The 13,514-nt window shown below is 43.8% G+C and overlaps 1 protein-coding gene across 3 annotated transcripts in view; it reads left to right on the top strand.

Moving 5' to 3' along the window:
- The window catches only part of GATB (glutamyl-tRNA amidotransferase subunit B), a 91,433-nt gene that overhangs the window by 47,391 nt on the left and 30,528 nt on the right, over window positions 1-13,514 (top strand). For all 3 annotated transcript variants that reach the window (XR_015726506.1, XM_045798838.2, XM_045798837.2), the window contains 4 exons: window positions 1,539-1,652; window positions 3,926-4,010; window positions 4,704-4,748; window positions 6,914-7,103. Coding sequence is in view for 2 of the 3 variants with exons in the window: in XM_045798838.2 (XP_045654794.1) it covers window positions 1,539-1,652; window positions 3,926-4,010; window positions 4,704-4,748; window positions 6,914-7,103 (434 nt within the window). In the remaining variant the exon portion in view is untranslated. The remainder of the gene's footprint in view (window positions 1-1,538; window positions 1,653-3,925; window positions 4,011-4,703; window positions 4,749-6,913; window positions 7,104-13,514) is intronic.

Below are 13,514 nucleotides of genomic sequence, written 5' to 3'. Positions count from 1 at the left end.
CCCCACAGCTCAGCTTTTGGGAGGGAAGCAACAGAGACCAGGACCATGGAGTTTCTTGGCATGGAATTTATTTATCCTGTTTCCTTATTTTAATAGGCTTTTGCTGTGGAATCTTGGAAAATGAATCTCTTTATTCAGCCCATCCGAATCTTCAGGTTCGGCAGGTTCCTTTCAAATGTAAAAGCCTGCCCAGGAAAACAAAAGTCCGGCATTTTGTCTTCTCCTTCTGTTTTGTTTTAGATATCGTGAATGAACTTGGAAAATAGAGAATTTGAGCTTTACTTTGTAGGGTGTAAAATGTGATTGTTTTTTATCTTCATCTCCCTATTTGTCTTAGAATTTCTCCTCTCTCTCCTCTCAAGAGCCTCTTAGTCCTCTCCACAAACCACCTGCCTCGTTAGGGGTTATTGTTCCTAATCTAAAGGGGTTTTCTGGGTCAGAGAAGGTCCTCCCAGGATGGGGGCGGCCCCCTCTGAGTCCTTCCACAGACTCACCCCTTCCTAACAGCACTGTCTGCTGCGGCAAGTCCTTACAGCAATCAGGAAGGATTCAGAGTCCTGTTTGTGGAAAGAAGAGATTATAATCGTACCCAGAGGAAGGAGGAGGGGACAAACCCAGGTTTCTGGCTCTCGCCCTTGAGCTGTAAATTCTCAAGGACTCTCATGGATCTCCTGGAATCACTGTTGTAAATCCACATTCTATTGGAAAGCTGTGTGGGGTTATCAAATGATCATTTCTTTTTCTTTTTCTAATTTTTTTTATTATGTTATGTTAGTCACCATACAGTATCATTAGTTTTTGATGTAATGTTCCATGATTCATTGTTTGCGTATAACACCCAGTGCTCCATGCAATACGTGCCCTCCTTAATACCCATCACCGGGCTAACCCATCCCCCCACCCCTCTCCCCTCTGAAACCCTCAGCTTGTTTCTAATTTTTTTTTTTAAGATTTTATTTATTTGTCAGAGAGAGAGAGAGAGCACAGGCAGTGGGCAGAGGGAGAAGCAGGCTCCCCCCTCAGCAAGAACCCCAGTTCGGGACTCGATCCTAGGACCCCAGATCATGACCTGAGCCAAAGGCAGACGCTTAACTGACTGAGCCACCCAGGTGCCCCTCAAATGGTCATTTCTGATGCCTTTCCCCCAACGTAGCTCTGACATTCTGAATAAAAACTCAGGATAAAACTGCAGAGTAATTCTCCATTTTAACAATGTTTTTTTTTCTTATTTGGCACAAAAGAAATTAGATTTCTCCAGCTGGTATATCCAGAACTTCTCCTCTCTCCCGCATGTGCACAAGTGTGCACAAATATGCACACACACGTATACTCACCTCAGATGCCTTAGAACTGTAATTCTCGTAAGTAGACAGGGTACCAGCCACGTGCTTCAGGACCAACTAGGCCTTCTCGCAAGTTGGGTTGCTGTAACTGGCTAAAAACAGCAAATGGAATTAGATATTGTTTGTCTAGAGGCTTAAAAAGACTACGTTGCCTCAAAGAATTTCTAAAGAGTTGTCTTTTTTCTCTCCTCCCAGAGGGCCAGTTGAGAGTGGATGCCAATATATCCGTGCATCATCCTGGAGAGCCTTTGGGTGTTCGAACTGAAGTGAAGAATCTCAACAGTGCCAGGTTCTTGGCCAAAGCAATAGGTGAATGCCAGCTTGCATTTAGTGCTCTTCTTTGTATCGCTTACCTATTGCTTTGTAACAAGCCACCCCAAACCTTAACGGCTTATACGATAACCATTTCCACATTTGCAGTTCTACGGATTGGATCCTGCCTCAGCTCATTCATGTGTAAGACGACCTCACTCACACGTCCAGGCCTTGGTGCCTGGGCTCTGCGAGCCTTCTCTTTCCATGTCGTCTTTCTTCATTTGCTTGATTAGCCTTCTTGTTTGCAGTGGGGCATTCCAGGGGGATGAAGGCAGAGGCCTCAAGGCTTCTTGAGTCCAAGCTCTAGAACTCATACAGTGTCTCTCCCAACACGTTCAATTCAAAGCACATTCAAGGGGAGGAGAAAGAGACTCCACCTCTTTATGGGAAGATCTGCTAAATGCTATAGCTCTGTTTCTCCATTTACCACTTTCTTTCTGACCAGTGTGAACTTGATAAAGTCATGTTTATTCATTCTAGATTGGCCCTAGTTTGAATTAATTAGTCACTATGTTTTTCTGCCTTTTACTGTTTTTACTAATAGATTCCATGTGCCTGTATAATTGAGTTTGGGTCTTACTGGAGTACATGCTGTGGGGATTTATGTGTTGACCAATACATAATAACGAAAGCAGAACAGTTGAGCAGGATAAACATCCAGGCAGTCCCGTAGAGGTTGCTGACTGTGAAGACATCTCAGAAGACTATATTCTTTAAAACCAAAGGAATCTCAAGAGAAAGAGAGAATGCAGGGAAGGGATAGAGTTTCAAGTGTATCCCTTCAAGGAGGCACAGAGCACAAGACAGCTGAATGCATTGCTGTATGTTTAATAGAGGCCTGGGTCTTGTTGAGAAAAGTACTGGAAACAATACAGAGAAGATTCTCTAGTCTTGTATAAAACCTTATCCTGAGCCTGCAATGATCAGCCTCAATGAAGATGTTCTGAGTCTACAGATTTTCAGGAAAAGGACATTAAAATGGCTTAAGGGGATAACTTACGTAAGGAAAGGGGGTAAGGGAAGGTTCCCCCATGTAGACAGACCAAAGAGTGCGGACTCTTCTGTCTTTGAAAGGAGTAACAATCCACGTCTATGAAGCCATGAAAGGTTTGGGTCGGGGATATCCTCACAGCCCAGTTTTGTGAAAGGGAAGCTTGGAACAAATGGAAGGAAGTTCCACTTCACCCTGTAGGTAGTAAGTGTTCTGGAGTTCATTGTTCCAAGAGGTGGTGATGGTAACCTAAAAAAACAAGCAGCAAGATTTTAAGTAGATTTATTCTTAATGATTTATGAAGGAGACCCTCCCCACCCCGAGACAGAATTCTGACTGTGTCCTGACTCAGGACCAGAAGAACCACAGATTTAGTATGATGGGCTTCATTCTCCAAGCCCATGATTTTTCCATCCCGTTTTTCTCCATACATCATGCCTAGTAGCCATCATCTGATTTCAGCCGAAGAGAGCGTTGGAGTAGGGGAGACGGGGAGCAAAAACTGAAACATTTTAGTGTTGCCGCTGCTTGTCAGCTCAGATAAAAGAGTTTGGGTGAGGGAAGGTGGTACGTGCTGGGGTGGGGAGTTAAGGGGGAGGCTAAAGCTGCTTTCAGAGAGCAGCTTACCAACTGTGGCTATGTTTTGATTACCACAGTCTGCCTTGTTGGGTGCATAGAGCAGTGGCTCTTAATCATTTGGGGTCAGAGATCCCTATGAAAATTCTGGACTCTCTCTCCAAAAATGTACAAATGCACACACCCACATTCTATGTATAATTTCAGGAGGTACCAGAACCCCATGAAGCTTATCCTTGGATCCCTGGATAAGTTTCAACCTCTCACCAGCCCTCCAGGGTATTCTATCCCTGTAGCATGTAGTATTTTTCTAACTCTACTAGTGAGGAAAGCATTAGTGCAGACAAGCTAAGTCTTATCCCTTGGATAAAAACTCTTGACAGGCAGCCAGCCTGGATCTGGAGTTAGTTGGCCTAGAGACTGGTCCTAGCCCTTCTTCTGCCAAGAGCTGTAAACTGGATGGGGTCACTGTGAACCTGAGCTTGCTCCAAAAGTGAGGGAGCAGAACTTCCTAAAAGGCCTTTTCCAGCAGCATTGTCCTATTATGGCAACGAAAAGAGAATATAGCATATAAAGGAAGAATTATGATAAACAACTCTCTTGATTATTTTTGACTTAAAGATTGAGCAAGATTTCTAATTATTGCTTGATTGGATGGAAGGAATTAAAATATGATACTAAATTACTATGTTTTTCTTAGACTCTGAAATTGAGAGACAAATCCACGAACTTGAGAATGGACGTGAAATTCTGAATGAAACACGCTCGTTTGACTACAAGCTGGGGTGAGTTTGCATTGACAAGCATCTTGCACACAGCTGGCTGGGGCTCCACCCTGGGCTCACCACAGACCGGCCGTGTGACCTTGAAGAAGGGTACTTAGCTTGTCTGCACTAATGCTTTCCTCACTAGTAGAATTAGGAAAATACCATATGCTACAGGGATGTAATACCCTGGAGGGCTGGTGAGAGGGTGAAACTGAACCAAACTTGGACATAAGTGCTGAGTCTGGCCCTTCGGTTGCTTCCAGTTTACCCACTTCGTGGCAAGAATTTTCACTTCCTTAAATTCTGTCAGACTTAAGCTCTACCAATTCAAGCTAGAGATAAGGAAAGCATAGGGGTGGTTATAGAGGTACCCTTTTTTGTTTTGACAAGTTTGACTCTAGTATTCTGACTCTGAATTTTGAGGATTTTGTGCTTTTAGCAGAAGACTGAAAGAACTCAGAAGACTAGAGTTTGAGCTGGTTAGAAGCTGGAAACATTGAAGCAATTTCTTCTCTTTTTTAAAAAAAATTATTCTAAATATTTCTCTTTCATTAATATTTTCTCATGTAGTCATGTAAGTGTCTCTCAAAGAAGGTCGAAGAGTCTGACTTTGCCTGTGTCTCTTATTGGTAGGGAAACTCGGGTTTGCACGTATGCTGGGTAGTGCTGCATGCCGTGTTGGGTTAACGTTTTCCTGTTTAACTATCACAGGTGCACCATGCCGATGAGAGACAAAGAAGGAAAACAAGACTACAGGTGGTTATTCCTCTTGTCAAAATACCATCGTGTGTTTGGGGTTAGGGGCAAATTTCAAATCCACTTGCAGAATAACGTAAGGACCCGGATAGTTTTTAGAAACTACTTTCTGTTTGTATTGTTGCATGATGGAAAGCCTAGACTTCCGATTTTATGTATATACTAAAAGAAAGAATGTTTTCTTGGTTTGGTAGCCTCAGAGTGTCTTATCTGATGGGATTCAACTGTTGGAAGACACTGTTGACTTACCCCTGCGTGAGAGTTGTTATAATTGACCTAAGGGGGTAGCAGTTGAGGATGGGGCCTAGGATGGTCTTAGTCTTACATTCAGTTACAAATTTAGTAACACACTGAAGATCCTTGAGAAGAAAGGAAAGAAAGAGATGCATATGTCAATGGCATTTACCTTCACAACTCTGGTGATGCTTATTTAATTGATTAAAATTAAACAAGTTGGACTTAATATGAGATCCAGAAATAAAGCAAATAATAATAGGCTTAAGGTAAATTGAACCTTTTGTCTTTCTCCCCATTGAGTTTTGCAGATTGTGAAGACTGAAGTTGTCAGCAACAAAGTTGTTGGTTTCTTTGCAAAGCACAGCTCTTGTCAGTGAGGACCAAATGTAGCTTTGTCATGTGGGAAAGAAGCTCCTAAAGCCTTAGTGTGAACCTGCCCTGAGGGGCCCCTCTCATGTGTGTCAAAGTCAAGATTGTTTTCACCACTGTGAGCTTCTGGGTTCAATCTGTTCTTCCCAAGAACTTCTTTGTTCTCCAGTGTCGTCCCCCCAACCCCCCCAATCTCCCCCACTCTGTTTATACTGGTTCCTTACTCAGCATGGAGTTTGGCTGTTAGGTCTGCCAGTGGCTTTGACTCAAGCCCTCAGGTTAATTGGCGGGATTCAGGAACCCTCCTTTTGGTGTCCTCTTGCCCTCAGAAGTCAGACTGATTGACCACACAGATTTGGCATCCAGGTGATGGGTTGCGTGCACGTCTGATCTGTCACCTTGGCACCCCATTTATTCTGCATTTTCCTGCTTATGCATAAGCCCTTTGACAAGTAGAAGTGGACAGAAAATGTTAGCTGCTGGAATGGAGCAGAGGGAGAGACGTTCTATGCGGTGGTGCAGTGGAGAGTTCCCGCGTACTCCTTGGTATAGACCATATACTCTGCCTCACCACCGCAGTTCCCCTAATGACATCCTGCAGTGCTGTGTGATTCGCCTTTATTACCCAGGACTGAACACACGTACCACAAACATGGCACAAAGAGTGTGGTACATTCGTTACAAATTGAGACTTTATTATTAACTAAAGTCCCTAGTTTACATTAGGGTTCACTCTTTATGTTGTACATTCTGTGGGTTTTGAGCAAATGTATAATGACATACATCTACCATGATAGTGTCACAGGGAGTAGTATCATTGTCCTAAAAATCCCCTGTGCTGCTCCACTTACTCATCCTTCCCTCCCCTCTTCTACGTTTTTTTTTTTTTTTTAGGCAAAATCTATTTATTTCATCCACTTCTCAAGAAAGTTTTCTTTTTCTTTGACTTTTCATTTATTTCATGAATAGTGCTAAAAATAGAATTTTTAAATGGGGAAAAGTCATTTTTCTCCCTAATAAGTAAATTGTTCTCATTTGGTCCTGTTTTTCCTAGCCTCTGTCTTTGTGAATATATACTTTATCCACAATTACAAATCACAGTGTAGCATCAACCCTTTGTTGTGCCTTTTTCCTTTCTCATAGTTTATAAGCGTGGAGAGGGGCAGGTCTGGTGGTCTTGACCTGTAGTGTACACCTGCACAAAGACTCGTTCCTGGAAAACGGAGAATTGATATTATGGGACATTAGAAAATATTTGGATTTTATTTTATTTTATTTATTTATTTGACAGAGCGAGCAAGCACAAGTGGGGGGAGGGGCAGAGGGAGAGGGACAGGCAAACTCCCTGTTGAATGGGGAGCCCAACACAGGGCTCAATCCCAGGACCCCAAGATCATGACCTGAGCTAAAGTCAGATGCTTAACCCACTGAGCCACCCAGGCGCCCCATGGAATTGTAACATGACATCTAAACGCAAAACTTCCATATCAGTCATTGGGGTTTTTTCCCTATTAAACCAAATACTTCCAAGTCAGACCCCGTTTCCTCTCTCTGCCTAGGTTTATGCCCGAACCCAACCTGCCTCCCCTGCTGCTCTATGACACCGCGTCTCTGCCTCCTGGCGCAGACCCACAGCAAGTGATCAACATTGACTGGATTCGGGAGCGGCTCCCTGAGCTCCCCAGTGAGACCCGGGAGAAGCTCGTCCAACAGTACGGGATGCTGCCGGAGCACAGCTTCGCCTTACTGGTAGGTATTGATCAGCGGCTCAGATAAACCCAGCTCAGCAGTTTGGGCAGTGCTCTCCAGTGAGCTCTGAGTAGAGCAGGCAGACCGCTTCGGGTGTGCAGCAGATGCTTCTGAGAAGAACAAGGCGTGGTGACCTTTGCTCACTGCCCTTTTTAGTGAATACTCCTCATAAACCCAGAAGATGAAGAGAATCTCCTGTCAGTCATTTCTGGGCAGAAAGGAACAGCTGCTCACAGCAGCCGTGGAGGCTTCTTGAAGACAGTCCAAATGTTATGGATGAATGTTTTCCCATGTGTCTGCAGGACAAAAGAAAATCAATGTATAGGGTTTCTGGATGTCTAGCAGTATTGAACCATGACAGGGTCTGGCAGGAAGTTCGGTTCTCAAAAGCCAGCCAGCTGTTTCTCCAACTGGAGAAGAAAAACATTTATTCCGCATGAAATGTTGAAAACTCTGACTAAAAGTATCGGTCCTTTGAGGCTTGAGGATGCATCTTAAGGGGCCGTTAGAGAATCTGACACCATCGAGACCTGCTTAGGGATTTTCCATTCTTTTCAGAGCTGCTCGGGGCTTTGCAGTTTTCTTTGTCATGGCAACATTAAAGTGAAGCAGCATCAGTGAGGGTAGGGTTTTGTCACAGTTGTCTTCGGCTCGTCTGCGAGGGAGGAAGTAGAAAGTTTTGCTGCTGCGTGCTTCAGGGACTGGATACACACCACACTTACCTTCTGGAGCAGCAGGGTCTGTGCAAACTCTGGATTTTTGCATTTTAATTCACCAATAGTAACTAGATAGGGATGTTGGGATGTACATATTTATAGACTTCAGTAACAGCAACCCCGCCATTTCTGGTACAGGGTAGGCAAGTGAATGTTTGTAAAATGAATGAGTCTCTCTTTATAAATAAGCTAATGTGAAAACTCTCCAGAGAGTCTCATGTGAAAACTCCTCTCTTCCTACCAGTGATGATTAGGCAGGCCCAGATGTGTTTTCAGACTTTAGGCAGTGGTGACCACTGCCTCCTGCAGGCTGCCGTCATAGCTTAGTCATAACTGTGCGATGGTTACGCGGCTGGATTTTAATTATTTCTTAGTGTGACTTGTTCAGCCCCTTGCAGGCTAGGACTGTGTCACCCTCTCGCTCGCTGTTCCTCAGCACAGCCCGGCACACCAGCAGTGTTTAACGCCAAATCTGCGACTGTGTGAGTCAGTTCGCATCTCAGACAGAACACCTTTAACCTGAAGCCTCTTAGGACTCGGGCATTTTCCCTAGGTTGATTTAACCGAGCTGAGGTTTCGTCCTGTCCGTCTTCCCCACTGTCTGATGAATAAATTCCAGACTGAATTCTAAATGCTAAATTCCAGTCCTACATTTTATAACTACCCGATTACACAGGGGATGGAAGGACTGGGACGGAGCCTACTGGGACTGAGCCTCCAAGGTGTCCGTTATCTGTCTTCGTTTGGCCTTCCACGAGGTGAATGGAAGCAGCCCTTGGAGGCAGCAAATGAAGAAAACTCAGGTTACTTGGCCATTTCTTTGCTTACAACTGTGATTTCAGAGAAGAGTCCACTAAATATAACATGAAAAGGTTTTTTTGTGTGTATCAACTTTCTTCACAAGAGAGGTGAAAAGACCTTTCAGAAACTCCTCTCAAGAATAGGCCCTGTCTGCAAACATACGCTCTCTTCAGAGAGTGTCTCTCTAGCACTGTCACGCTTGGCCTCCGACGAGCACATGATGGTGGGAAGCATCTGCCTCCTGGGGTAAGTCCTCCTGGGGCGGCGACATTTTCATGTTCATGTCCCAGGCTCCACTCATGTCCTTCACAGGACGCCTTGAATAAATGTTTGCTGAGGGTGCCCAGTGAGTTGGTCAGAGTTTAAGGTCCTGTTGAGGGGAACCTGTCTTTCATCTGTTCAGTCCACAACTTTTATTTTATTTTGCATCTCCTATGTAGCAGGTACTCAGAGACAAAGATTTAAAAAAAAAAAAAATGTTTCTTTGCTTTCCAAGAGTTCACACACACACACACACACACACACACACACACACACACACGACACAGCTAACCAGCCCCTGGGGCAGATTGCAGGAGATAGACGCCTAACGTGGGATGGGAGCCCAGGGAGGTAGTGATTACCTTGATTGGAACAAAAGGGAAAAACTTTAAGGAGGACATGATTTTTGAGCCGGTTTTGAAGGGACTTTTAATATCTTAAAAATATGCTTATTCTTATAGCTTGCAGATAATTTATTAGGTGATTCTTTATTTTTTTTTTTAAAGGGGTAGTCCTTGAAATTTCCAAGATGAGTGTAAGGAGAACTTAATAGCAGTGGAAAGAGAATGATTCAGAGAAATTGTTTTCCTGAAAGTGGACATCCTGAGCTCTTTACGACTTTGTAATCATTGAAAGCTGAGTTACTCAGACCCAAAAATGATATGCTCATGTTTTTTCCTGCCTTCATCAGAAACACAACAGATTGCTGAGAAGGGCAGATGCACAAAAGTAATGAACCATCTTTCAGTTTAAAGAGTGCCCAGGAGTATTCATTAAATAAATAGCAGTAGTGGAGGTGTGCTTGCAGAGCTTCGACTCCACGCTCTGTGCTTTTGGATTGCCTCTTCCGTTAAGCATCTAAGCACATACCCCCCATCACACACACGCCTTACCCACACATACTGAAAACCTCAGAATTTAGCTCTAGTCTTCCATCTGTCTTGTCATTTTAGTATGTGGTAAGCACCGCATTGTGTATTGGTAATTAATGCTTGGTATTTACAGAACTCTAATAATTTTAGCACCTACAACAATGATTGGCACATAGTAGGCACTCAGTGAATATTTGTTCAGTGAATGGTCGGACAAATGATACTATGACAATACTCATGAAAGTCCTGGAAGAAGCAGCATTCCTGATAAAAGCATCCTTGTTTCTAAAGGGTGAGATACAGAAACGACTCTTGACCCCCTAGCAAATCACGGGGTGACACCTGGCTCGTTGAACTCTGGGTGAGAAGCACCTGGATCGCCGCTTTAACCACCCCCACGTATTCTGTCCAGATGAAGTCGCTTGGCCTCTCCAGCTTATATGTTCTGAACTGGTCTTGTTGGGACATTAAATCCAATTTACATCCTGGTATTCTCTCTTAAACCCTCCTGACCATTCCTTTCCAACAGAAAACCTGTATTACTGTTTTTTTCCTCTGGTCACATAAAAAGTATCTTGCCCCACCTGAAGCTTCAACCGATTTAGTTAACCTTGCTTTCCTATCTTATGTCAAATTGCCTTGATTGCTGCCTCATTTAGAAGGATTAAGGAATAGAAATGCAGAAGCTGAGATCCAGGTAGTAGGATCCTGAAAAACGAGAGGTTCTAATAGCATAGCAAGTCCTTCTCTGAGTCAGTATATTCCAAGAGTAATCATGAGAATGATCTAGATGATATGCGTGTGCATTTTTCTTAGCGGATAATCCCAGGGCGACGTCTAAACTCTGCCTTACCTGATTCGGAGAATGCAAGCAAATTGGAGTCATTTGCTTAAGCAGTACAAGAACATGGCTGCGGTTTATAGCGGGTCACTTTTTTCTTTTTTTTGTATGGGAGCCCAACGGGGGGGGCTTGAACTCACAACCCTGAGATCAAGACCTGAACTGAGATCAAGTGTTGGACACTTAACCAACTGAGCCACCCAGACACTGCATGGGCCACTTCTTAATTTAGCCTTACAACAACCCTCTGAGGTAGATATTGTTGTTCTCCCCATTTTACAGATGAGGAAACATAAACTGTGGTGGAGTGTAGGACATTAAGTGACTTAGGCCTGTGGGGGGCCAGGTTCAGTGGTCTGAACTGACTTCAGAGCCCAGACTTGATTAACATTTCTGAGCTCTGCTGCCTGCATGTGTAATGTGCCACAGTGCCAGACAGGGGTGTGTTCAAGTTCATTGCTGTTTTGAATCACTTGATAAAGTAGAATTTTTACTTTTGTTAATACTAATGGGTTTTTGTTTGTGGTTTTCTTTGTTGTTGTTTTTTTTATTTTGGGCTTTTTTTGGATTTATTTATTTATTTTATTTATTTATTTTTTTTTAGATTTTACTTATTTGAGAGACAGAGCACGAGTCAGGGGCAGAGGCGAAGGGAGAGGGAGAAGCAGAAGCAGACTCCTCGATGAGCAGGGAGCCCAACGGGGGGCTCAATCCCAGGACCCTGGGATCATGACCTGAGCTGAAGGCAGACACTTAACCAACTGAGCCACCCAGGTGCCCGACACTGATGTTTTATACAGGCCAACTAATGCTTCATGAAGCATCACAGACCATTGGTTCATTTAAAACTTTTGACCATCTTGCTTGGTTTTTAAGGTGTCAAACTGCCTTATAAAGAAAGAAAAAGTGCTGTCTCCTAAATTTAGTAAAGATCCGTCAAATCCAATGAAAAGCAGAAATTATGTCCATTTTCCAAGTAGAAAATTTAAGTCACAAAAAGATGTAAACTGTCCTTAGTAACTTTATTTCGTTTCTTAAACTTGCTGCTGTAGGCTCTTGGCTCCTTCTGAATGAATCATTGAAAAGTCTCCAAAAGAAGGCGGAATGTGTGGGGTTTGTGGGTTTTGTGGGATGATTTTGCCTGTCACCTCATGTCATGCAGCCCAGCACACAGTAGGCACTTGGGAAGCACCAGATACAAGCTCACAGGGCAGCTGGCTGTGTATGAATTCAGTAGATGGAAAGATGTCTGTCTCATCAAGATTCCAGTGGAGGAATGGGATAGCATTCCCAATTCAGTGTTTCTTGAGGGCCTGCTGTCCTTGCCACAGCACCGTGTGCTGTTTTCAGGTGGAAGAGCTTTATCTTTTCCGTGTCGCTTTTCCTTCTCTCAAGTAGCCCTGCAGGGCAGTGAGTTGAAACACTGACTAGGAGGCAGTCTTGATTTCAGATTCCACCTCTGACACCTGGGAGCCAGGAGGGCTCTGCAAAGGTAACTGGTGCTGTTACCCCCCCTAGCTGAAAGAGGGGAGGAAATGATCCCCTTACCCCGAAGATGAGTGACAGAGCAGTCTTCACTGAATCTTAACAAAATCTAAATACGGCCAAGCGGTCTCCCTAGAATAAGCTGCCAGGGAGAAGAGCACCGGCACCAGATAGCTGCTAACACACTGAGAGCCACGCCGGGCGGAATTCTAAGAAGAATCCAGCATGGCCCCGGTGAGACCGTGACCCTCCAGATTTAGTGACCCGTGCTGCCATACCTGTCTGTGCGTCTTTGTATTCAGCCTTAAGATGTACAGCCTTATTGGAACAACTTCATTTTCCCCAGCTGGTTATTCCCCATTTGAGTCCTTATCCTTTGTTTCTGACACCATGAAAAAGGTTAAGGTGTCTCCAGGGACAAAGAAGCAGAAAAAATATCATGACTGTGGTTGATTATTAAATGGATTGTTTTCCAAGAGTTTTGCTTTGAGTTTCTAGTAAGCTTGAAATGGCTTGGTTTTCTTTTTGGATGAACTGTCTATAAAATAATTTCCCATGATAAATATCTGTGTACTCATAGGTAATACTACTTCAAAGCTAATAGTTTAAAAGGCATCTGAAACTATATTGACTGGTTTTAGACTGCTTAGACGCACTGAGGCGCAAAGCACTGGCCCTCTAACTACTGCTGAAGGAAAATCCATTTGGTCAACATCGTCGCTCACCATATTTCAGCTCCCTGTAATTTTTGAAATTGTTTATTCTTCGTTTTATAAAATTGCACCCAGTGCTTGCCAGCTTACGGGTACTTTTATAGTTCGTCTATGCACTAGAACCAGAACCGATGAATAAAAGATGCATCTTCTGACTTTACTCCTGAAAAACTAGCAATTCTTTTATTTCCGATGCAAGTAACAGAGGGCTTGCAGAGATGAGGATCCTCTGGGCTCAGATTCATGTGACCCCTCAGGGACCTTCCCATTGGAGCAAAAGTGCAGGCAGGAGTGAAGGCCCGAGTGCCCAGCCTTCGGGATTCACAGGGACTCTGTCCACCCATCCCGAAGCCGGGTCTCCTGTTTGTGGGATGATTTCCTTTTGGGGACAATTAAAATACATTATTTCAGGTTTCAGTCAGATCTTGGAGCAGATGAGGAAGCACTGCCTTGAAGCTTCGTTGCCATTTTTAAGCTGCAGCCAGAAAGCTGCTGTTGACCAGCACAGTTTCCCTCCGTGTTGGGCCCATTTGACGATGGTGGCTTTAGGCACATCAAAATGTGGTTACAATCAGAATTGATTCCTTGACAGCATTCTGCTTGTGGCCCATTCTCGAAGATACAGTTTCTAATTATGCTGGTCTGCTGTCAACTTCTGTCACCTGAATTATTTGGATTTTTGATTATCCAAAGAAAAGTCTTATTGCCAGATTGGTTTCCTT

The sequence above is a fragment of the Ursus americanus genome, chromosome 13 (genome assembly GCF_024610735.1).
Source record: "Ursus americanus isolate L20-20 chromosome 13, mUrsAme1.1.p, whole genome shotgun sequence".
NCBI lineage: Eukaryota > Metazoa > Chordata > Mammalia > Carnivora > Ursidae > Ursus > Ursus americanus.
This window is presented reverse-complemented; position numbering and strand designations above follow the sequence as displayed.